The sequence below is a fragment of the Colletotrichum siamense genome (assembly GCF_013390195.1).
Source record: "Colletotrichum siamense strain Cg363 chromosome Unknown KSG_Cg363_contig02, whole genome shotgun sequence".
Taxonomy (NCBI): Eukaryota; Fungi; Ascomycota; class Sordariomycetes; order Glomerellales; family Glomerellaceae; genus Colletotrichum; species Colletotrichum siamense.
Window position 1 is genome coordinate 2,196,579 of NW_023501015.1, and position 25,590 is coordinate 2,222,168.

General features: G+C 42.0%; 3 protein-coding genes across 3 annotated transcripts; 1 reads left to right on the forward strand and 2 right to left on the reverse strand.

The window, feature by feature from the left end:
- Positions 1-1,609: 1,609 nt before the first annotated feature.
- CGCS363_v002578 (uncharacterized protein) lies at positions 1,610-3,232 on the reverse strand (the record flags this gene model as incomplete). The annotated part of the gene is made up of 1 exon (XM_036634427.1): positions 1,610-3,232. One exon carries the CDS (start codon positions 3,230-3,232, stop codon positions 1,610-1,612), a length of 1,623 nt encoding a protein of 540 aa, XP_036500175.1.
- Positions 3,233-3,778: 546 nt separating this feature from the next.
- Positions 3,779-9,907, reverse strand: jockey\pol (RNA-directed DNA polymerase from mobile element jockey; the record flags this gene model as incomplete). The annotated part of the gene is made up of 9 exons (XM_036634428.1): positions 3,779-3,828; positions 4,020-4,135; positions 4,200-4,348; positions 4,404-4,472; positions 4,533-4,579; positions 4,975-5,209; positions 5,341-6,135; positions 6,214-9,708; positions 9,773-9,907. 9 exons carry the CDS (start codon positions 9,905-9,907, stop codon positions 3,779-3,781), a joined length of 5,091 nt encoding a protein of 1,696 aa, XP_036499795.1.
- Positions 9,908-10,893: 986 nt separating this feature from the next.
- On the forward strand, positions 10,894-11,814 carry CGCS363_v002580 (uncharacterized protein; the record flags this gene model as incomplete). Its single annotated transcript, XM_036634429.1, has 1 exon — positions 10,894-11,814. The coding sequence occupies one exon, from the start codon at positions 10,894-10,896 to the stop codon at positions 11,812-11,814; it is 921 nt and encodes a 306-aa protein (XP_036500386.1).
- Between the last annotated feature and the right edge of the window lie 13,776 nt (positions 11,815-25,590).

Consider the following 25,590-nt stretch of genomic DNA (forward strand, 5'->3'; position numbering starts at 1 on the left):
AGAGCTCTCCCGTCAAGCCGCACAACTTCCATGCAAGTAAAAGAAGCATTATTAGGAATGCTAACGGATTGATGTTATCAGAAGAGTCTGTCATACTATTATAAAGCAAAACGTTATTTTAGTTAGTATTAATATCTAATTGCTATTTATTTATTATTTAAAGTAAAGCGCTCCTTAGAGACTACCCCAACTTAGGCTACTTAAGACTATTAGCATATTAAGATTAAACACCCCTACTTAAATAGATCAATTATTTTAGAACTTTTAAAAAAAGCATTAGAAAAAAAAGGGTAAAACAGCGAGCCTCCCACTTATACTCAGCAGGCTTTCCGCCTCGTCCGGGCTTTCGCTCAGGGACGTTATCTAAAAAGAGGGACATTTGAAAGGCAATCTCGCTCCCCAGACGGGATTCGAACCCGCACCGCCTGATCTTTGTAATTACAAAGCGACCCTGCTACCAATTACACCACTGGGTTAAGTATACCTAACAAAGCTGGTCGACGACCTCTATCCAGGACGCTTCCTCGGGGTTGCGCGGCCGAGTGGGGTGAGGGAGACACCGGGGCCCGCAAATGGCGCCGGACGGCCCCGGATAAAAAGGCACGCCAGTCTATGCCGGGCTCAGAGAAGGCGCGTTGTCCGAGCTCTCCTTCCAACCCTAGGAGAATCTTCACTGCGGCCCAACTCTTCGCGGAGCGTCTTGGGGCCAAGCACAACGCCCGATGTGGTGGGCTGAGGGGGATGGGCCCGTAGAGAGGAGTTCGAACGTCAACATCTCGGAGCGGCCAAGTCACCGACACCCCCTCCTCCAGTTTAAACCCAGCTCACGTCCGAAGACGAAGGCAAATGGCAATGCAACCCGCAAAGAAGCCCAAAGGCGCGCAAAATGCTAGGCCGTACGAGTCTCGGCCGGCATGATACCAGCGCAAGACCGAGAAGACGCGCGCGTGCATACGTGTACGGGTGTCGCGCGCAGGCGGGCTTCCCATCTCGCGGACTTGAACACTGGTTCCCGTTGCGTACTTGTCCCGTGAGAAGAAATACGCATACACCGCCCCATCTCACTGAATCCGCCTGCGATGCAAAGACAACCAGAGTCGACGAACCCAAGCGCGCACAACAACACCACGCATGCGGCACAAGCGCTCCGCCAAGTTGCGCCCCAGCAGAGGTACCAGCGAAGAACGGAGCGCGGCTCGGTTGCGGCCAGCTGGCACGTCGAGGGGGGTGGGCTTCTGCTGGAGACTGGTCGACTGTGGGAGCTGGCTGGCTTCCTCCCGCGGGACGATCATCTAGATTCTTACACCGCAAGGGGGCAGGCTGAAAATCATTCCATCATCCCACCGGCGTCGAGACGCCCAAGGTCATCATGCATAGACATTCACGGCCGAGGGGTCTGGTGTGCATGGGTACCAACGCCGGTCGCTCGACGATATCTCATATCTTGTTCGGCGTCCCGCATTAGGCAGCCGATGTGAGTTCCAAAAGTCCAACTCCAATCTCAGAAGCCACATATACAGAGTAAATAATGTCGAATATTCAATTTCTGGCTCTTTCTATGTCATGATCTCAGTCATCTCAGTGCCGTCTGCGAAATGTTTCATTGCCATCAGAGATCGAGTCCTCTGTCAGAATAGCTGAAGTGAACATGATCGTCAGGTACCGGGAGCAGGTTCTCCTCCAATATACTTTTCCACGAAGGCAACGGAGACTCGGTTTCCCAGATCTTGCGCTCACGTTCATCTGCCCAACCCTTAGCCCAGTTGGCGTGACTCCAGCCCTTGTGCTCTCGAACCAATCTCTCAAAGTCCCATGGCTCGCCAATGTCGAAGTTGCACCGCACGACCGACTTTTCTTCGGCGATGTCTCGCAGTGCCTGTGGAAGATGCTTGAAGGTGTAGCTCGGATAATATTCATCCCACGGATCACCGTCCAACCAAGATGGTTCCTTGATTATGCCCTTTTCTACTGATTCGTCCCAGGCTTGTTGCCAGGCAGCGTCGCGCTGGACAATTGCCTGGAACATTTGGGTCATCAGATGGGGTGCTGGCTCAGCGTCCAGAACGAGGGAGAAGGACTTGCCTGGCATGCCTGCAGGCGCAAGCGCCAAAGCTTCCAGGATCCAAACCAGTATGTTGTCGCTGACGACGTCGGATTCGATAACCCAGTCGCGTCTGTTGGTAGTGTAGTCGCTCATCGGGTGATGGCGGTTTGGCCGGTAGTGAGATTCAGATTGGATAGCATTCCTCCACAGGTCAACCCGGCGCTCCACGATAAGCAGAGGATTTTCCTGGCAGAACGGAATGAGGCCCTGTGCGTGACGCGCAGGATGACCAACCGCCTTGCGATCTTCGCGCACAACAATCTTACGCAGCTGCATTCGCAACGTTCGATCGCAAGACTCCATGAAAAGAATCGCAGCAGCAGCTGCTGAGAAGCGGTGCTTGACTCGATCTCTCTTTGTAATCACGTCCTCAATATAACCAGTCTTCTCCCCATGGGGCCAGTAAGCAGCCATGGCCTGGAGTCTGCTGTCTTGTGGAATGTCCCAGAACTCTGACGCGTCTTTAGCCATACCGTCAATGTCATGGATCTTCGTATCGCGTCTGTATGATTCGACGCGGGCGTAGACGCGGCGAAGAGCGGCGCGACCGGTGTCTAAGCATACGACATGTCGAAGTCCTTGCTTGAGTAATTTCGACAGTGCCGAAGGTGCTTCGCCAAACGACTCAAGTTGATATAGATCGCCGTCACGAAATTCATCGCCTTCATCTCCGATCGCATTCAGCAGGAAAGCGAACTGCGGATATGTTAACTTCAGTTCTTTGTAGGATTCTTTCTCGGCAATAGTATGGCAGGCAGAATAGAACAGATGCTTTTGGTGCCATTCCAGCTCCCCTAGCAACATGTCAAAACGCAAAGCGAGCATGCGAAGGTCGTCAGAGTAGACAGTCGTGAAAGTAATAGGATTGATACGCAGTGCCACTCCATGCATTTCGGTTGCGATGAGGCGGCAGGTGTAAGAGAGGTTCAGGTCGATGGGCTGGTCGTTGGCGCCCTTCAACAGACCGGCGATATTGATCTTCGGCACACTTGCGGCGTTACGCTCAAGCACATTTGCGGCGAATCGACCAGGGTCGCAGACATATCCACCCGGGATCGCGACGTAGTGCTTGTATATCGCATCTCTGATTTCTCGCGGGAGAGCGAGGAAGGGAGACGGGGGTGCCATTTTGGTCGACTGGATAACAGCAGTTGAGAGAGTGATTTGCGGTCAGAGCCAGACTGTCGCTGTGGAAAATTGGGTGCGTGCAGTATTTTGTAGCCCCAGAGACCAGCCACCAAAGAACGACCTCAAGGTTCGCGCAATGGCTGTTTGCCCGAAGGACCCTGTCACACCCTTTCGTGGCTGTGCCATCGCCCGCACCGTTCCAAGAGCCTGACTCAGACAGTCGTGGGCAACAGTGTCTCGCACTGTGTGAAACAGGATTAAAAAAAATTTGGCCACTGTAACGGGTGAACCATTCCGGGAGTTCTACGGCGTTCAAAACCATAGACTTTACGGCGTTCCAAACCAAGAGAAATGTACGCGGCAACGTATATAGATCTTTCTTCCCTTCTAACTTTTTTCTTCGCAGTTTGCCGCCTGGAGGCGCACCTTGTTGACTGCCGTATGACTCTCACGGGGAAATATTCGAGGGCCAGGATGGCCTGGGCTCTGTGTGAGTCAGATGGCGAAGCAAACAAAGATTGGGGAAACTCACTCACAGAGAAACCTCTATGGCCACCTATGGGGGTATATGAAGAGAGCGCGAATCGCCTCGATTACTATGATTAGCTTAGCAGAGGGAGGGGGAAAACAGACCATCAAACTCACCAGGGGGCAGGCATCTCCCTCTTCACGCTGCCACAACCCATTACACCAAAATGCCGAAGCAATACTACATTCACTACCTCTGTGACCGCTACTATCATCCAGAAATTAATAGGTATATAGTAATAAGGGTAGCTTGACTTACCCTCAAGAGCGGTGACAGCCTCACCCAGCTCATCAGAGAAAAAGAGCATGATGTCTGCAAGTTTCGAAGCAAACGCCCTTTCCCTCAGAACCGCAACAAATTCGAAGAAGCATTGTCTAGATTGTGTAAGCTTAAAGATAATATACCTTAGATATATATTCTTACTCTTCTGTCGCCTACTGGCATATGTCATCCTCCGCCGATACGGCCGTAATGATCCATCTCTTCTCAAAATATTCAACGAGTTCGAAGACATCGCCAAAGCATTCGAAAACAACGAGATGACCGACGACCAGTATCGCGAAGTAAACCGGTTGAACCATCCAAAGCTTGGACATGTTAACATTTTGTCGCAGCGAGCATATTTGCAAAGTCTTTACTCACCAAGACAGCCTGTTGGCGGAACTCAAGGCAGCACTGTAGCTCGATGGAGCAGTAGTTGATGAGGGTGGTCTGTATGTGACAGAGATCAGTCTTTTGGCTTGATGGCGGAAGGATACGGCACTCACTTACTAGACATGTAGGGGGTGGTTGGAGTAAGGGGGACCTCTCATGTATCCCTGGTCTGGAGAGAACTGAGCGTTAGCTGTAGCTGTTCGCAACGAACCAAGGATGCCTCATGGCACAAGATCCAACTGACCATACAACTGCGGAAGAAAAGTTAGAAGGGAAGAAAGATTCAACTGACCATACAAAAATTCACAAAAGAATTCTTCACAAAATGATTGGTCTCCGATCTGGAGACAGAAGTGATCTCGATAGAGATCCCAAGTTTGCAGTACCTCGAAAGAGGTTCTGGCGACCTCGAAACAGGTGCCGGTGACGCGGTGATTTGCAAAAGCGTACATGAAAGAAAGAAGGGAAAAAGAAGGAATGTAAGTGATTGCGCGTTAAAGATACGGGTTGGAGATGGATGGACCAGTCTCCATGTATCGGCTTGTCCACTCAAACTGACCGAGCCCGAAGGTTTTGATGGCCCATTGCGCCATGGTGCGGGGGTGCTCGTCGATCAGTTGTTCGAGGGTGCGTTTTCGGGAGGCCCAACGACCAAACCGGCCTTCGATCAACTTTACTGTCCACTTCGTGACGGGCAAGTTGCGTCTGGCGTTGACCAGCAGGGGACATTCGAAGAAAAGGTGTTCGACGGTGTGGGTGTTGGTGCCACAGGGACACATGGGTGAGTCGGCGAGCTACAACGCAGAAGGAAACGGTTAGCCAGGCAATGATCGAGGTTCCGACAACGAGGTTTGGACGCGCGACATGCGGGAAAACAGAGGGAGAAGAGACAAAGGGCAAAGAAGAATGAAAATGTTCTACATACCGTCCTCTTATACAGGTAGGAGTTGAGGCCGATGAAACCGGTCCTGCAATGAAGGATGATAGTGCTCTCAACTCGGGTCAAGTGTTGGTGGCGCTTGAGGTTGGAAGCGCCCCAGTCCCCCCTGGTTGCGAGTGGGTGGCAATGAGTCCCGTACCACGACTGCCGGGTTGAGCGTCGTTTTCGTTTTTCTTTGAACCACCACCAGATGTACCTACAGAGAGTATCCGATTGCGCTTCGAGGTACTCGTTGATAGCGATGCGCCGATCGACTGCATTATCCCACACGTCGGGAAGGTTCTTGCTCAGGTATTTATCCTTGGCTTTGTCTGCGAGCCGGGAGGCTGCTTGATACAGCTTAAAGTACGGCTGCTTTTTGAAGCATGGGCTCCTGGTGCTTTTGAAAGGGAATTTGGTTGTCTTTCCGACTAGAAGCTTGCCATCTTCGGCCATGGAGTTGCAGGCACGATGACTCATTGCCATACGTTGGAGATAGACAGCAATCGGCTCCATGTTGACTTCTTTGTGGAGGGGAAGGCTTGATGTCTTGGAAAACACGCCGGCAAAGACCCGGAGGCAGCCGGTCTGAATGGCATCGAGCTTGTCGATCAACGTTTGGTTCAGGCCGTAACCTTTTGCCTCTATGCTGGGGACGACAAACCAGACTGGGCAGGCGTACGCAATGATTGGACGGATACTGGTCGCGTAAAGTTGGCACATCTTCAGCAACGACGGGCCCGAAACGCTGCTGATTTTCCGCTTCATGTAGTCCATCTTCCGGTTGACCTTTTCCTTTATCTGTTGACAGTGAGGTCAGCAATGCACATATTACACAGACCTCCTGGGCTCATGTCGGTGTCTTGGAAAATAACTTACCTGGTGGACGTGATACTTCCATGACAATTGGTGGTCCAACCAGACGCCTAGGACACGGAGGTTGCCGTCCTTGTTCGTTGCTGGTTCCTTGGCTTCCCGCACAAGAGCCGTTCTCTCGTCCAAGTGCTCGATTTCAGGCAGCTCTGTGCAGAGAGGAAGACATCCATTGCCTCCCCTCCGTGGGCGGAAGTGCATGACTTTGTACTTGGTGGGATCGAATAGTAGCCCACGTGGTTGTGCCCAGGATATCAGCTTGTTGTGCACCTCGGCCAGCTTCTTGCAATTGAACGTGGAACACGTAGACGTGACCATGATGCAAGTATCATCGACGTAAGAGGCACTGGTGAGGATGTACTTGGAACGACCCAGCTTTGCCTCGTTGTCAAGTATCCGCAGCATCGGTGCCGTGAACAGGACAAAGAGAATCGGAGACAGTGGGCTCCCCTGAGGAATGCCAATGCGGACCCAGAACTTGGGTGAGGTGAAGCCTGGAAGCACAACCGAGGTGGAACGGTCAGAGACGAAAGACTTGACGTAGTGCACAAGCCATTTGGGCACGCCCACGTCGATGAGAATGTCGATTAGCTCAAGGTGTTTAACGTGATCGTAAGCGCCAGACACGTCAAGAGCCAACATGCTAGTCCGCCACTTCTTCTTAGTGGTTCTCGCGCAAAACCCGTCCACGATCCCGCTGACAAGATGCTCAACTGCCTTGGGAGCGCTCTTTCCAGCGAAGCCGTATTGGCTGAACGGGATCAGGTCATACTTAATAGCAAGTTCTTTGATGTAATCAGCGACGAGTCGCTCTAGGACCTTCCCAATACAGGGAAGCAGCGCAATGGGCCTGTAGTTCTTCGGATCTGTATAGTCGCTTTTCCCCTCTTTTGGGATGACGATAGTGATTGACTCCTTGAAGCAGACCGGGTGGTAGTGGAACTTGATGCAGGCATTGAAGAGATGCAACAAATAGGGCAACAGGACGTCTACCGCTATCTTCAGAGCTGGATTTGGAATCTCGTCTGGGCCAGGGGCTTTGCGGGCAGGCAGTCTCTTCACGATCTTCCGAACTTTTTGACGGTTGAGCTTAAGAGGGGGCTCCGATTTCAGCTTAGCCAGCCGTTCTCGCTCCTCGTGAGAGATCCTTTTCTTCTTAGGTCTGCTTCGGGCCTTTTGGGATACGGGAGGGGAACCGGCAGATAGCGGAGGGTCGGAAGCGGAGGCGGAGGGAGAGGCGAAGGGAGAGTCGATCGATTGGGATGACACCGAATCAGCTAATGCGCTAGCCATCTGGTTGCTGGGGACGTCGGAAGCTAGATTGTCTGAACTTGGGTGGTCAAGAGGCTTTTGCTGCGAAGGCTTGACGTTTCCCCTCAAGCCACCAGGCTTTGAGTTGGACCTTACAACCCTTGATTCCCTGGCAGGAGGAACAAAGCGATTGCCGCCATTCATGCTGACGCGCCTTTGAGGTTTTTTCTTGGCGATTTTCTTGCCCCCTTGGGCTCTGGATGTTGTACCCTTCTGACCCTTGCTGGGAGAGGGCTCCGGATGTTGAGATTCGCCACATGTGGTACTGTCTGCATCGGGCATCGAACAGTCGTCCTGGGTTGGCATGTCGATGTTGGAAAGCGGGGATCCAGGAAACGGAGGTTCCCCATGCGTGAGTGGCGAACCCGGGGTAGGAACAGAAGAGTATGTATCAAATGCGCAAACGATTGTACTGGTATCGGGAGGATCAAAATCGTTCTCGGCGGGGCGACTGGCGGCACCCGAGGGAGAAGGGTGATGAAGAGGTTCGGGAGAGGGCCGAGACGGTTGAGGTGACGAGCGAGGTGGTGGCGTTGAGGATTGACGATGCCGAGACTCTTGCTTTCCCTTGCGTTTCTTGGATGTACAGGGCCGAGATTTTGGCTTTGCCTTGGGTCTTGCTGATCTTTTGGCATCTAAGGCCTCCATTCGAGATTCGATGTGCCGACCCAAGGCTGTTGCCTCTCCCGCCGGGGGCAGAGAATCGCTGGTTTCGTCAAATAGTTTGCTACGTAAAACATGAGCATTCTCTGCTTGGCTCTGACAGAAGGTACCGTCGGCGGTCTTGAGATACTGCAAGTGGGGAGGCATCTGTGTGAGAGCCGTCCTGCGAGCCTGAGCCATTATCTTGTGAAGACTCACCAGGCCTTCAGACAGATTAGCGGCACGATTGCGGGACGCAACCGTATTGGCAATCGTCGAAAACCTGTTGGTTTCCTTGATCGCAGCCACCCACTTCTCGTAACGCTCGTCATATGCCAAATTGTCTCGACGCGTATCGTGTAAGGCCCGATTTGCATGCAGCTCTGCGTCAAAAGCCTCTATAAGTTCGGCAAGCTGAGGATGCTGATTCCTGGTCTCCGATGCGTTGAGGTCAATGGTCGGCACCATGTCCCTGACAGTCTCCATCAAAGCTTCACACAGATTCTGTGCAAATGCCTCTGCAGCGTTGCAGTCGACAAGCTCAGGGATGGCTTCGGGGTCACCGAGAGCAAGCTGCAATTTCTTGTTGACGCTATCCTGGAAATCCTCCTTGTTGACCTTATCAAACCGGTACATCTTCCGAGGGCGTCGGTCGACTTGCAGGTTCAACCTGGTGTGGATGACCGCATGGTCTGTGTAACTGTTTTTGATTTCGCGCGGCCTCTCAACACTACAATTGACCAGTTGATGCCGAATCACGTTTCCCAATACGGTCAGGTCAATGTTGGTTGCAACATCTTCTTTTCGTTTTGCCGCTTTGCGCCTGTAGGTGACCTTTCTCTTGTTGTATGTTGGTCGGATATCCATGCTGCGTTCGAGAAACGCCTGCGACATGTATCTGCCACATTTGTCAGGCTCGCTGACAGGATCCCAAATGGAGTGGGCGTTTGAATCGCAAAAGATGGCAGAATTGCTACCCAGGACGTCGAAACCGAGTCCGGGGGCTGGGGTGTTGAAAAGGTGCTCAAGGTCAATGCTCTCTCCCGGCTTGCGGTTGTAGAAATTTGTGAAATACACTTCGGAGCCGTCGAGCAAGCGGAGGAGCATGTAAGCGACGTATCCCTTGTTCACTCCCTCGTCCCAAGTGACCTCCCACGACTTCGGATGTATTGCCGTGGAAACATAAATGGCAACCCTTCTGGAAACAGGCTTTGGTTCGTCGTCTTCCTCGTCCTGGGAGTTCTTGGATTTGTTCTTGGCCGCCCTGGAGTTCTTGGGTTTGTTCTTGGCCGCCGGAGAAGTCTTTTGTTGGTCTTTGTCTTTGTCAGACTTGGGTCGTATCCAGTCACTTTTGCTTACGAGGTGGTATTTTGGCAGATGAATTTTTGCAACGTTGTACGGAGGATCTTGAATCATGAGGATGGTTGGTCGCATCCCGCATTCGAATCCCTTGGCATATTTGCCCAGGTCTCTGACCTTGGATTCCATCTTGTTGACATTGTAAGAGAAGACGTCCAGCATATGCCGAGCAGTCCCTGTCCTGGGGTCCTATGGAGGGTATCTGGTTAGACAAGCGTGCGGAAATATAGGAATGGGATGTGTATGTGTATACCTCTTCCATGACGTGGCTCAAGTCGGGTAGTTCATAATGCTCGGGGGGTTCCAAGTCATACTGCGCGGACTCTGCGCCGGCAGGGGCGGCAGAGCCGTGGCGTTCCGGCTGGTCGTCTGACGGTCCTTCAAACATGTTCTCGGAGATGGGTTGACGTGTGCGTGAGGGTTGACTGCCACGCTACGGTGTGGTGGGCGGCGACAAGCTTTGGCGAGCAGCTCTGGAGTCGTCCCCAGCCTCTGATTTCAGCGGCTGGGGACGATGGGCACAACGCGACTTGGCCAGATTTCAGGGCGTGCGTAAACCGAGAAGGCGAGAGGATGAGGCCGAATCAATCGCCAGAATATGATGCTCAGCCCAACGTTGCACGCCCAAAGCCCGGAGATGATGATGCCGGCGGTGATGCTGGCAATTGGTAGGCAGTGCGGCGTGTGTGCGGTCCGCTGCAGAGACTGCGGTGGGCTGCGGTGGAGAGAGCTGCGAATCCTGCCCCGCCTGTCGATACCTCACCACAAAGAGGTGGAGGAGGAAACAATTGAGGAGGGCATTCGTATCCGCATCTGGTTGGTACCTGTCGATATCTCACCGCAAAGAGGCGGGGGAGGTCGGATGGTCGGGGACAAGTGTCAAGTTGGACTTCATTTGCTGTTGGGCAATCGACAGAGTCTCCAGATAATTCGACAAGAAAGAAAGCTGCGGCCTTCCGCTCTTGCTTCCGCATCCTCTTTCCTCCTTCCCATCCTTCCTCCGTTCTTCCTTCTTTTCTTCCTTCCTCCTCTCTGTGTGCCTCTGTGTGCCTCTGTGTGTCTATGTGTGTGCCTGTGTGTGTCTGTGTGTGCCTGTGTGTGTCTGTGTGTGTCTGTGTGTCTCTGTGTGTCTCTGTGTGTCTCTGTGTGTCTCTGTGTGTCTCTGTGTGTCTCTGTGTGTCTCTGTGTGTCTCTGTGTGTCTCTGTGTGTCTCTGTGTGTCTCTGTGTGTCTCTGTGTGCCTCTGTGTGCCTCTGTGTGCCTCTGTGTGTCTCTGTTGCCTTTAACTCTTGCTTCCACTCAACGCAGCTTTCTGCATCTTTCTTTTCAACCAGCCCTAGTCTGTACCCTTGCTACACCTACCTTCCCCATCACGATGTCTCCAAAAAGGAGTAAGAAGACGAGCGTGGCACCTCCACCAGTGGAGTTAGACAGCGATGGATCTGAATGTGAAGACAGCGACGTGTCCATGGCAGACAACAACGATACAACCCCAGACGACCAACCCGAGGCTTCTGCCAGCAAACGGGCAAACAACGCTCCAAATCCCACCACCAGGCCAGCAAAGAAGAAGAAGCCCAAGCGAAGACATGCCAATGAGCAACAGTTTGGCAACGGCCAGCTGCATCAAGAATTTGCAGCCTTCAGACGTCTCTTCCAAGTGTTCTTGGATCGTACCATGCCGCAGGGCGATGGCAGCACCGCCATGGATGTTGCCATGAAGCCGCTCTCGAGCCGCAGGCCAGATTGCGTTGTCAAGACATCTTTTGAGCCAGCTGAATCCCGGAAAAAGTTCACCGGCTACTACACCGAGTGGATGAAAGCCTTGAAGCAGCTTGACAACGTCTACCACCAAGTCAGAGAGATCTTTGTGTACGACGATTACGTCAACTTTACCTTCAAAACCCCAGACGCCGCCAACAGTTTCACGCCTAACAAGGAGGATATGTTCAAGGCGCTTGGTAGTAAGACGCCAGTCAGCTGCTTCCAGCGGGCCGATGAGCACTACTACGTGGAGCTCTTCTTTCGCGGTCGCGATTTCCGCCATACCTACGCCAGTGACGCTAAGAAGATGCTCGCCGAGTTGGGGCTGAATTCCGACAAGTTCTCGGTGATTTTCAGGGAAAAAAGCCAACGGTTTATTGCCAACTTCACAGACATGGCAGAGGCCGATAGGCTGCTTGAACTGTATGAAAACGAAGGTGGAACTCAAGGCGAAGGGCTTCTAATCGATTACTCGTACGCTCACTTACGGTTTGTTCTCTTCCTCTCCCTCTCCGTAACGTGGCACCGCTGATGCGAACGTTCACAGGCCTATCGATATCCGATCGGTGGGGATGAATTGCTTCCACTGTAAAAAGGCTGGCCACATGATGAAGCGCTGCCCAGACAAGGATGAAGACCCCACGTGTGGATGGTGTGGCGATCGAGGCCACAGCCAGGGCGCCTGCACGTCGACGGTCCCCCGGTGTGCTGCCTGCAAGGAGGAGCATTGCACGCAGTCTGTCAATTGCATGGACCGGAATCGCCGACAACATCTGCGTGCTTGCGCCAAGTTTGGTCCACCAGCCTGGCCATCGCAAGCAAAGTGTCTACGACCTCGTGGTAGGCGAGATGAACAGTCTCGAGACGTTGACTCTGGTTCTTCTGGGTCTGCCGGTGCCTCTGGGTCTGGTGCTACCTCTCAGCCTGCCGCTGCCTCTGAATTTGCTGCTACCTCTGAGCCTGCTGCTGCCTCTGAATTTGCTGTTACCTCTGAGCCTCCTGCTACCTCTGAGCCTGCTGCTGCCTCTGAGCCTCCTGCTACTTCTGAGCCTCCTGCTACCTCTGAGCCTGCTGCTACCTCTGGGTCTGCATCTTCCCGAGGCAAAAGAAAGCGTGTCCAACAGCCTGACTCTCGGGACAACGCAACTCCGTCTTGCGGCAGTGAGCCAACGGCAACTGCGTCCGGTAGCGCCGAAGGCCCACGCACACGGGGGCAGTTGAAGAATACCGCTGGCGCTTCTGAGAAGAAGCAGAAAGAGCCTCCGAAGGCACCGGACCCGGACTTTTTAGATCCAAGTCGCTTAGACCGTGTGGTCGCCAACCACAAGCGTCACAAGGGACGCGGCCGCAAATGATCCTCTAGAGTCCTTCCTATATAGAAAACATTGAATGCTTAGAAATGAAATTGTGTGTTACTCATAAGTTAGCATTAAGGCCTCTGGCCACCGACTGTGATTTTTACTTGGAACCTGTACTGTAACGACGACCTCCGACTTGCCCCTTCAGCTAACGGCCTATGTTATGCGATTTCCTGCAGATCACCCTTTAATTCTGTTGCTAACCTTATGAGGACTCAGCTAAGAGCTAGACTAGTGATTATTGAAACGTTTTTGTCGGTCTGCAGCAAGAGACGGGCTGAAATAACGTTTATGAGCGCATGTCCTCATCCCGCAACAGTGGCAACACGCGTTGCTCTTGTCCATCACACCAGCCCAGAGGAGTCATGAAGGTCGGACGTGTCAACCTTGGCTTACTTACGACTTATTCCGCATCTTGATTCTTTCGGCTTGCTTCTTCAACGCAGCATTTACCGCAAGTTTGTCAGCCTCCTCGTTGCCTTGGATTTTAGAGTGACCCCTGACCCAGGTGTATCTGGTCCGCGTGGTTGCGGCTTGGCGCTCAAGCATTCTTTTACGGATTGCCTGAACCAAATCTTTATTCTTGACGTATGCTCCCTTGCTGTTCTTCCAACCGTCACCTTCCCACTGCTCCACCCATACCACCGCACAGTTGATGGAATACTTGCTGTCACTTAGGATCTGCAGTCCTTCCGTAACATCAGTCTTCTCCAACGCACGCAGAATGGCAGTAAGCTCGGCACGTTGATTCGTTTGCAGTTCGCCTTCGAGAGGCTCGGAAACGTTCCTAGACTGACATCAGCTTTCCCGACGATGCCTCAGCGTCCCTCTCGATACTTCTCATTAGGAATGGCTGCTTGATGAGTTCAACGACGGCGACATACCGAGGATCATCTGGTCCCAAATAAAGGCCTACGCCTGCTACAGCATCCACTGTGCCATTGTGCAGACAACTACCATCTGTGTATGCGTGAAGCAAGTCTGGGTCCAAATCAAGTTTGTCCGATAAAAACCCCAATTTCATCTGGACCTTGATGTCGGCATTGGTCGCTTTGTCACTAAACTTCTTCATGAATTCAACCGCCTTGTCGAGTTTATCGAACTTTTTGAACGAGGGAATATTGGCCGGCTTGATCGCTCTAGTGAATTCGTCGTAGGCGAGGAAAATGCCTCTGAAATTTCCGCGTGCTACAGCATAGAACCAAGTCGGGTTAGGCTCTGCAACGAACGCCTCCGCGTCTTCTTTGGAAGTGAACGACTTGTCTACACAAAGAGATTCTGTAAGTAAAGGGTCTTGGGGGCAGTCTGTTAAATAGAGAAAGAGAATAACTGACACGTAGCCCTGGATTCCCCCTGGACATAGTTTGAACATTCTTCCCATGTCTCATACACGCCTGCGTGGAGGTCGAACTTGACAGCATACCACATATGGTTGCTCGACTTGCGTTTCTTTGACGCCGCCTCGTGCGCGGCTGGATTGGCCCGTTTGGCTGGCATGTTATCAAGCAGTCGTCGCAATGTGGTAAATGTTTTCTCGGAGTGCCTGACTCTCAGGTTCCTTCCTTCTCACCAGCTCTTCGCGTTCGGCTGTCTTCTTGCAGATAGGTATTGTCGAGTTGGGGGTGGCGTGTGTATTTAGCACGCCGTCAGCCTCAAGTGGAGCCGGTCAACGGTCTGTTCAGTGTTTCGGAGTAGTTTGAAATCGCAGGCATCGGTCAATGCGAGAATGACCGTTGCGCATTTGGCAGCCGCTCACTCAGGGCGGAAAAGCAATCAGCCCGGCTGATAGGTAGGTTAGACAATAATCCGCCCTTCCCCGCAGTAGAAAAGGGGCACAGGGCTTACCTTAGCACAGTCTGTTCGTCGATGGCGGCAGTGTGAATAATGGCGACCGGCTGAATTGGATTCATCTCACCTTCACTCTTTGCAGATCTTGTTCGAACAAGAATATTCCACAGTTTCTGATGCAGTGCCTTCCCTGCGAGCAAGAGTCGTCGTCAGAAGCGTGTTGTCCTATTGGTCAGCGCAAATGCGGACCAGGAATCCCTGCCACCCACCCGCAATTGTGGGTTAGCACTGAGGGCTCCCTCTGCTGTGGATTGTCTCCAACGGCAAAGTTCGCGCAGAGGCACGAATCTCCAGACGAGTCCGCACGTCGCTCGCCGTGTCGGTGCCCACCCAAACCCGGTCTCAACGTAACCCCACGCGCCCTGTCCCACCACCACCCGCGCTGCCGCTCCCGCTCCCGGCTTCAGGACCGGCCACAACCCCGATCGACACGCAGCGACACGGATTCACCACAACATGCGCCGATATAGCTCTCAAGGCCCTAGTGTTCCCCGATACGTCCTGATGCCCCCTGTCCCACTGCACCCGAAGAAACCCGCCTCGACCGATCTGGGCCCCCTCCCGCAGTCCGCTCCGGGTCTCGCTCCAGGCTCCGGCTCCCGGTATCGACCCCGACCTGCTCCGACCTAACCCGGTACGGCTCTCGGGGCTCTGATGTGCTCCAATATGCGCCGGAGCGCACTGACCCATCTCCGGCCGAAAAACCCGCTCTAGTCAGTCAGGGCCCCTCTCGTAGTCCGGAACCTCTCCCAGCCCCAGCCCCCGTCTCCCAGTCCCGATTCTGATCGATTTAGACATGGCCTGCTGCGGCTCTGAGGGCCCTAATGTGCTTCCGTGCGCCTTGATGCCCCCTGCCCCGCCGTAAACCAAGATATCTCTTCCGGACAATCCGGAGCCTCTCCCGCCGGCGGGCCGTAGTGGCGCACCATGGAGTCAGGCCGTCAACTACACAATCGGGTCTTGATTGCACGTAAGGCATGGTATATAGATTTCCGGCAGGGCGAAATCACCTGGACCGAGTCCTGACCTGTCATTGATTCCTGTGCTGCCCGCCGACATCCTCCGGAGACGGCACCGAGCACCAGCGCACGAGTGCCACATCAGGAGTCACCGTCCGTCTCAAAACTAAGACATCCGTGTCGCATGCTACGCCAACCTGCCGGACGAATGATCAAGGTACCGCCTGCTTAGATTCCCGCGTCCCTTTTCCATCAGGGCGTCTCAATCCACCGTCTGGAGCCACACTGATGCGGAAGGGCGCCCAGGACTCCCGGTAGGTGCAGATACGTTTGTCTCTGGCACTCTCTGCAGGACTCGCCAGGATCCCGTAGCCTTTCGATTCTTCCAGCAGAGACAGACATAGACCGTCCGGCCGTCTATTTTTCTCTAGCTCCATACAGGCTTTCTAGCTACCCTTTAACTTCTGACTGATCCAGCCCGTCTGGCTGTATCCATCTTGCGCCTGGCCTTTGGTCTCCTCTCTGCTCTTTATCCCTGACCTAGAGAATGCCAGGTTTGCTAAAGAGCTGCAGGTCAGTCAGAGAACCCAAGGCCGAGAGTATCAGGAGCAGTACGGAAGTGTGTCGCTAGATATGTCCGATGTTTACAGCTCCTGGGCCTTTGGGGGGCGGGGGGATTTGGGTGTCACTGAAGACATCCACGGGTTCTGTTACGTTTGGCCGACTTATGACCTACCACGGTGACAAGATGGTATAATGGGATGTGCCGAAGTAAACCCATCCGCCACACCTTAAACTCCATCTCAAGGCCGTACTGATTGTTAACGGCAGCTATTCCAAGTATACCATTCTGACGCACACTTTTTAGGATAATCTGGCATCTCTTAGTACCCCCTAGCTTACCCTACTAATCGACCTGCTAGCCGCAGGACCTTGAACACTTTGGCTACGCCTATGTGTTTTGTGTTATAAACTAACTATAACGTATATATAGTATCTATGTGAATAAAACGGCTTGATTCCTTCTAAATTAGAGTCTAACGTGAAAGGTCTTTTCTGGAATAGACCTTAACGTGCTAGAATATTATTAGCCTGGATAAGTGAGTTAGACGTAGGTTACCTCGCACCTTCCTCTAGGCGTGAGGCTACCTCAGATGCTTGAGGGTATCACGACATTTTGCAAATGCTTCTTGAGCCCTAAAGGGGCACATGGCTACCATGTAGCGCATCTTTTCCACGCACACGCGCTCTAGATACCAGAGGCGCTCAGCAAATTCCGAAGCCTTCTGCAGGTCGAGGCCTTCTTGTTAACGCGGCCTTTGGATCACAGGGATTAGTTCAGGACAGGACCTAGGAAGCAGACAGATAAGAGCCTTGGCCTAAGAGCGATGCTGTCAGAGGGCCCAAGGCACCCTTAGAGCGTAGATCAGGCAGAATTCCTAGGCAGCGCAGCACCCTATTCAATCCCATTCAATCAATTCAACTAATCAGCTAATTAAAAGAGGGCTCTTTTCGTAGTTAATTAGCTAAAATGATAATACCTTTATTTTAAACGTTTTAATTAATCTAATATTACTTAAAAGAAAGAAAATCTAGTTTCTAGATTAATTAGAATTTTTAAAAGATTTAATAAAAAAATAAAAAAATTAACTAGATATTCTTTTCTAGTTACTTAAAGTTATAACTTTTTAAGCTTTTATACTATAATTAATAACTTAAGCTAGTTTTAAACTAATATCTCTATAATTACTTATATAGTAAACTTATTACTAATTTATTAAGTCTTATTATAATATATTTCTAAAAAGAAAAAGAGTAAATAGTTATAAATATTAATTTAGTAATACTTTTATACTAATAAGTAGTAAAATAAAGCTTAATACTTCTTAATAGTAAAATTAATACTACTAAGAAGTATTAAAAGTATTAAAAATATACTTTTTATTATATTACTGTTAGTCTTATAAGACTAGCTAACTAATAGGACACTATAGGCAGCAAATATCATATTATATTAACTGCATTAGTAGTGATATATATAAGGTTAACTGTATTAGAGGCAGCAGCTGTAATTATAATATTAATTGCAGAGGCTAGCGCCTTATATAATCGCTAATTATATAAGGTGCGCCTAGCTTAATTAACGCTATAATAGGCTAGTATTACTAATATTAGTAACTTTCTCTTTTTATTAGTATTAATATAGTTAATAGTAATTATAATATAATTTAAAAAGAAGTTATTAAATAATATATAATATAAAGAGCAGTAATTACTAATAATTATAGTAATTACTTATAACTCCTACTGTAGTAGTTGCTTTATAACTATCGCTTAATTCTACCTCAGGCTAATACTAGTAATTAGTACTGCTTAAGCCTATATAACTTATCCCTCTATCTATATTATTACTAAGTTTATATTAAGGAAGTATATAAGGTACTAGTTAAGCTTCACTTTAGTAAAGGCGTTAGTAAGGTTATTATCACTATTAATCTATTATATTTCATATAGCTTATAGTATTTATATAACTATTATAGAGCTATAATATTAATTATTAAATACTTCTCTTTTATAATACTTAGCTTAATAAAGTACTTATATAGTAAATATAAGTTAGTATAAATAATAATAAGTATTAGAGGTAAGCTAAGCTATTTAGTAATTATTTAAAAGGTTATAAAGATAGTATAAGCTATATTAATACTAGTAATTATATTATAAACTTTAGAGGCTAATATGCTTTAAATAACTTACTTACTCTTTATTAAACTAAAGTGGATAATATTACTATTAATTATAAACTTATTCTTATTAAAAAAGGTCTTATTAGTAAGAATAATAGCAAAACTAAGCTGTAATATTAAGTTAGTATTATTAGTAAATAAGCTATTAATAAAGATAAAAAGTTTAGTAGTTAATAAGTTAATAAGTATAAATATTAACCTTTATACTAGTAAAGCTATTTACTATTATAGTTATATATTAAAAGCCTTAATATTATTAAGTAAGAGGTCTTAATACTAAGTAGTAGTTAATAGATTATAATATACTTTAAGCTAGTAGATTAACGTAATATATACTCTATATATATATTATTTAATATATTACTTCTTAATAGCGTTAAAAGCAGTATTAGTATTAATAAGGGTAAGCTTCTTATTTTAACCTTTCTAGTAGAGGATAATAGTTCCTAATTTATTAATACTAATAATACTACTATTAAATATTAATAGTTAGTTAATAATAAGTTATTACTTAGCTTTTACTATAAATAAGGCTTTAGTTAGAGCTTTATCCTTATAAGCTGAGAAATTAATATTAATAAGGCTTAAAATATTATTAATTTGTATACTAATAACTATAAAGTTAGGGTTAATAGTAGAAAGGACTAGAAAGTAGGGATTATAACTTAAAGTAACTATCTAGAGAACTTCTCTATAGTAATAGCTATATATAGCTTACTAATAGGTACTAACCTCAGCAATATTATAAAGTAGCTTAATAACTCTCATAATAATGCTTTCTAAGTATTAGTTATAAATCTAAGTAAGTAAGTGTATAAGGATTATTCTATTAAGCTTTATTACTAACTAGATATATGCTTATATTATATCGTAAAGCTAGAGGATCTTATTAGAAAGTAGTAACTATAAAGTAATAGTAAGGATAAAGCGTTAGCTTATATATTATATTATTAGAGATTATATTAAAATTACTTCCTTATTATTATTAGTATATCTTTAAATAATAAAGTAAGACTTCTTATAAGGCTTATTAATATTCTTACTTTTAATCTTATTAACTATTTATAATTAGAAGATATAGATATTTATATACTTAATAAGGTTATATATAACTATCTTAAAAACACCTTAATTAATAAGTCCCTTAATTTCAGCCTTATTAAATTACTTAAAAGAGCAGCTAAGTATATTAATTTTACCTACTTTATAGAGCTATATAGCTAGGTTAAGGTTAGTATATTCTTTATTAGTTATAAAGACTTTATTAGTAGTAAAGAATATAGTAGTAGTATTAATATTATTAACCTCTAGTATAAAGTTAATATTAGAAGTAGGGTTAATATTAACTATCTTCACTATAAGTATCTATCTTTATAAACTTCAGTATAGCTTACTTAGAAGTAATCTTAGGCGTTCTTCTCCCTTATAAAGCTAGCTATATTAGTATAATAGTAGTAATACTAGTACTAATAATCCTCCTTAGTTTTCTTTTACTAGTATTATTAATACTTTAAAAGCGTTTAGTAGAGAGTTAGTATTAGTAATATCTTTATCTAAGTTATTATAAAAAAGCTTAATATAAATTAATTAAAATATTCTTAGTTTATAAAGTAAGTTAAATATATAATCCTCCCTATTAATAGAGAGAAGCTTATATAGGTTAGCTTAACCTTTATTCTTATACTATATAAGAATATCTAACTATAGTAAGAAGGTTAGTGTTAATAATATATTTAAGCTATTATAGAGGGTAAAAGTATTAGAGATTTAGCGTTTAGTATATATATAGTAGAGTTTATTAGTAGCCTTTTATATAGCTTCTTAACGCTTAGTAATACTTAGAGATAGCACTAAATCCTTAGTTACTTAAAGGTAAGTGCTAAAGATAAATAAGGTTAAAATTAGACTATTAAGCTTAGTAGTATTATTAATAGTCTTAATAGTTATTTATAAGGCTTATTTATAAGGGATAGAAAGGTCTTTAGTATAAATAATATTATAAGTATAGTATAAAGTAGTATAATAATATTTAACCTTATTAATACTATAATAAGCCTTAATAAGGACTTTTTTAATAGTAATTACTAAGGTGTAAGCAGCATACTTAAATTCACAGCTATAGAAGTTAATATTAGTATCTATAGTAATAAAGTCTAGAGAGCCTTAATATATATTAATCTAGCATATATATAAAGCCTCCTAAGTATATTAAGCTAATAGATCTTTAAGGAAATAGGCTGTATTAAAGCTAATAGTACTATTAATAATATAAAGTATTAGTTTATTACTATTAAGATATATAATATCTATAAAGATCTTATAATTAAACTTATAATTATTATAAAAAGTAAATCTAAACTTTTTAGGTTAACTAGTATAAAGTTAATAGTGTTAGTAAACCTTAGTTAGATAGGTAAGAAAGCTTTTATTAACCTTATACTTAGCTTTAATAAGGATATATTAAAATCTAATAACTAATAAGTAGCTAAAATAGTAATAAAGTTATTAAAGTTTAACCTCACTAAGGTAGTAGTAAGTAATTAACTATTCCTATTAGAGAAGTATCTAAGAATACCTCTATTTATAGATAACTAAAACTTTAAAGTCTTTTTACTTTATAATGTTATTAAGGTTATTAAATATAACTTCTATTTTATCTATATTATAAAAGTAGTATAAGAAAAGTATATTTATTAGTATAATATAAAAAGTAATAAGACTAAGTAGTATAGGGACTTTAATAGATCTTAGTAAGTAGATAAAGTTATTAAAGCTAAACTTAATAATAACTACTCTTATAGTATTAACTTTAAGGTTTAGTATTAATTATTAAAGTATAAAAACTTAAAGTTAGTTTACTATTAAATATTTAGAGGTATTAGTATTAAGTAGAATACCTTAGAAGATTATTAACTTATACTTTCTCTTAAGAGAGAACTATAAAGTATATTCTCTAAGCTTAACTATAGTATATTAATCCTACTTAGTAATAGTATAAAAAGTAGTATTATTACTTAATATATTAATAACTTTAAAGCTATTAAAAGTAATATTAGTAAAGTAAGAAGTGAGAAATTATTAATTTTTATTATCTAAGCTTTTTAATTTATATTAGCTATTTTTAGTATTAAAGTTATTAATATTAAGAGTACTAAAGTAGTTTAATATATCCTCATTATAGCTATTAATAAGAAGGTTATTAATACCCTTAATACCTTTATATTATACTAAAAAATAATTAAAAGTAGGGGCAGAAGTATCCTTATTAATATATATCTACTTAAAATAGTTAAAAGCTTTATAGTAATCTTTAGTAAAGTACTTTATTAATTAATAGCTTATTTCACTATAAATATAACACTTCTTCTTAAATTTAAGAAGTATAGGTTAAGAGTAATATTAACTATAAAGTATATATAGATAATAGCTAAATTAAGAGCTATAGCTATAGCTATTATATTAATAATTAGTTTAATATTAATTATTAACTAAAGCTAGATTTATTATAAAGTGCTTATAAGCCTAGCTTTATATTATAATACTAATAGATAATCTAAGCTAGTTAGTAATACTCTTATAATCCTTAATAAGGTTTATAAGAGTATAATTACACTTAAGTATACCTTAGTAAGTATTAAGGACCTAGTTATAGAAAGTATTATTAGAATAGTAAATAATAGAGAGGGTATATTAGATAGTAATAAGCTTATTAAAGACTATCTTAAGGTACTCTATTTTAATTTTACTAAAGTTCTTAAGGATTATATAGTTAAAAGTAATATTATACTACTTAGAGAGATATACTTAATATAACTCTTTAGTCTTAAAATAAGCTTTAACTTTAGTAATTAATCTAATAAAGTTAATAAGTATATTATTACTATAAAGCTTATTATAATAGTAGTTAAATACTTTACTTTTAAGTATAATAGAGAAAACACCTAAGGTTTAAAATTAATTAATACTAACCTTAATATAATAATCCTTAAAGATAAGAAGCTTAAAGTTAAAGATATTATATATATTACCTCTAAATTATATATTATTATTATATAACTTTATAAGATCTATAAGTTATTAAGAGGATAGCTAATTAAGCGTAGTAATATTAAATATGTTACTTTTGCTAAAGTTAATATTAAAACCTCTTAGAGGGATAAAAATAATTAATTAGTAAGTTCTAGAAGTACTTAATCTATACTAAATTAGTCTAAAAGATAGAGCTATATATAAAGAGGTATAGTTAGAAGAAGCTAGTAGTTTTAGCTTAATACCCTTAATATTATTAAAGAAGTTAATATTCTTAATAGCTTTCTTAAGAGAGGGAAACTTAGTTATTTTATTATTAATATTATTATTAGTCTACTAATAGAAATCTCTATAAAAGGTAGTATAAATATTAGAAGTAATAGAGGTACTATTTTAGATAATATAAACCTTATTAATAATAAAGAAGTCTCTAAATTCCTTTATAGTAGCTATATTATAGTTATTAAAAGCAGACTCTAGTATATCTTTAAAGTTAATAGAAGCTTAACTCTAAAGAGTAGAACTAATAAAGCTATTAAGTTAGTAGTATTCTATATTAAATAGGAAGTATAAAGCAACCTATCTATAAGTAGTAATACTTAATTCTATATTAATATTGCTAAGCTTTCCCTAAAAGCTTTAGTTAACTATACTATAAACTCTAATAAGGATAAAAATAAAGTAGTTACTAGCTAGAAGTATTAGAGGTATTAATAGAGCTAAAAGGTTACCTAAAAGGTTACCTAGAGAGGCTAAGATAGCTAAATTAAATATAGTTAGAAAAGCTCTTAGTAATTATAAGTATACTAAAGAATAACACTAATAAAGCTATAATAAATTAATAATAGTTATTTAAGAAGTTATATAGCTTATTAAAGATATAGAGAGGTAGGTATTAATATTTCTAATAGAGTAAAGTACTAAGTTAAATTATAAATAAAGATTACTATATTATAGTTATAAAGAGCTTACTAAATATTATAGTAGCTAAAGCTTATTTATTTAATAGATAATTTACTACTCTATTACTTTTATTTAACTTAATATAACTTAATAGTAGTTAAAAATAGAAGTATAAGGGTTAAGAAGGATCTCTATAATAAAATAAAGGTTAGTTACTTATATAAAGAAAGGTGCTAAAAGTAAGTATTAATAGGAGGGTAGGTAAGCTTAATAAGTAATATTATTAATAAAATAATAAAATCTTAAAGATAAGTAGCATTATAAGAGAAACAGAAGAACTATATAATAGCGTTATAAAAAGAATATAAATTAGTAAGAGTAAAAGATAGTAAAAAATTCTCTTATAGCTAGTAGTTAGTAGTTAGTATTTAGTAGTTAAATAATAAGAAAAACTTATAGTAAGGTATACTATGCGCTACGTATAAAGGTAGTTATTATTAAATAAGCTTAAAGCAGCTATTTACTATTAATATTAACTTAGCGAAAAAAAGGTAGTTAAAAGCTATTAAAAGCAGAATAATCTCTTATTTGTTTATATAGTGTGAAAACTCTACTTATAAAAAAGTAGGAAGTTAAGTAAGGTAGTTAAAAGTGAAGTAAGTAGTTAACTTTACTATTAATTATAAGTTAATAAGCTAAAGTTAATATTAAAGGTTAAGCGTATAATAAACGCTCTTTAAGTAAAAAAGAGGAGTAATTACTAAGAGTATTTTAAGTAAAATAAATTATCCTTTAGGTTATATTATAACTACTTCTATTAAGTATAAGATTAGAAACTATAAAAGCTATTATTATAATCCTATTATTATTAATACTATAAGGAGATATTACTTAATCTTACTAATATTAGTAATATTAGTATTAATATACTCTTCTTAGAGATTAGAGGAAGGTAAATTTAAAATAGCTTAAGTAATATAAGCTATCTTTTCTTAAAGTTATAACTACCTTATTAGTATAAGTTAATTAATTAAGCGTTTCTAAGTAGAATAGATCTAAATAAATATTAATAAGACTACCTCTTTTAGAACCTTATTAATCTATAGTTAATTAATATATTATATAGTAGTAACTATAAAGTTAACTACTAATTAGTATTAGTTTTATAGGACTAGCTAGCTAGTAAAGCACTATAAGTAGTAAATATTATATTATATTAACTGCGTTAGTAGTGATATATATAAGGTTAACTGCGTTAGAGGTAGCAGCTGTAATTATAATATTAATCGCAGAGGCTAGCGCCTTATATAATCGCTAATTACATAAGGCGCACCTAGCTTAATTAACACTGCAATAGGCTGGCGTTACTAATAATTACTAAATTAATATATTTTTAGCTTTCTTAACTAAAGCTTAAAAAAAGCCTATTTTTAACCTTTATACTAGCTTTTAAAAATAACCCTTTTTTAATATTACTAATAATACTATTACTATTATTATTACTATACTTACTTCTATACCTTAAAGCTCTATTTATATATATCTCTTAATATCTTTTTTAACCTCTTACTTATTATTATAATATTTATATTAACTTATAATTAACACTTTAATCACTTTATTAGCTATAATATATTAACTCCTTATAAAATTACTACTTAAATCTATACTTTATTAACTACTAATAATATATTAATTATTAACTTTACTATTTATAGTAGTCTTAAAGTCTTACTTCACACTATATAGAAAGGTTAGTATTTTATTAATATTAAGTATATCTTAAAAAAGGGTAACTAAAACTATACTTCTTAAATTAAGAATAAAAGCCTCTTTATTTATAAGATCCTTTAAAATAATACTTAAAATATATTACTTTTTTACTCTATTTTTAACTATACTAATAATATATTTAAATAATACTTACTAAATTTACTAATACTATAATAAAGCTAAGTATCTTAATATACCTTAGAAAACTTCTATTATATCTAATACTAAAGTATACTTTAAAACTATCTATTATATCTTCTAAGATTAATCTTATACTAAAAGTATATCTAATAATAATTTTAATACTAATAAGCTTCTCCTTAAGTATTAACACTTTATTCTTATTACTATACTTTAAAGTAAAGCTTTATAGATTAAAAAGCTAACCCTTAAGTTTATTATTAATATTAATAACCCCTTCTTAATATTTAATAATTAATATATATAGTATATATTTAGCTTTTTTAATTATAATATTTTTAACTAAATATATTAATTAAAATTAAGTTAAAAGAACTTATTTAACTAACTTTATACTTCTAAGAAAGTATAAATCTAAATAGAGATATAAAAAGTATTTATTAAGGTTTATATATTATTTAATCTATAAACCTCACCTAATTAATATATAATTATTACTATCTTTAGCTACTTTTTTAATAAAATAGGTAAGTAGATATAATACTTTTT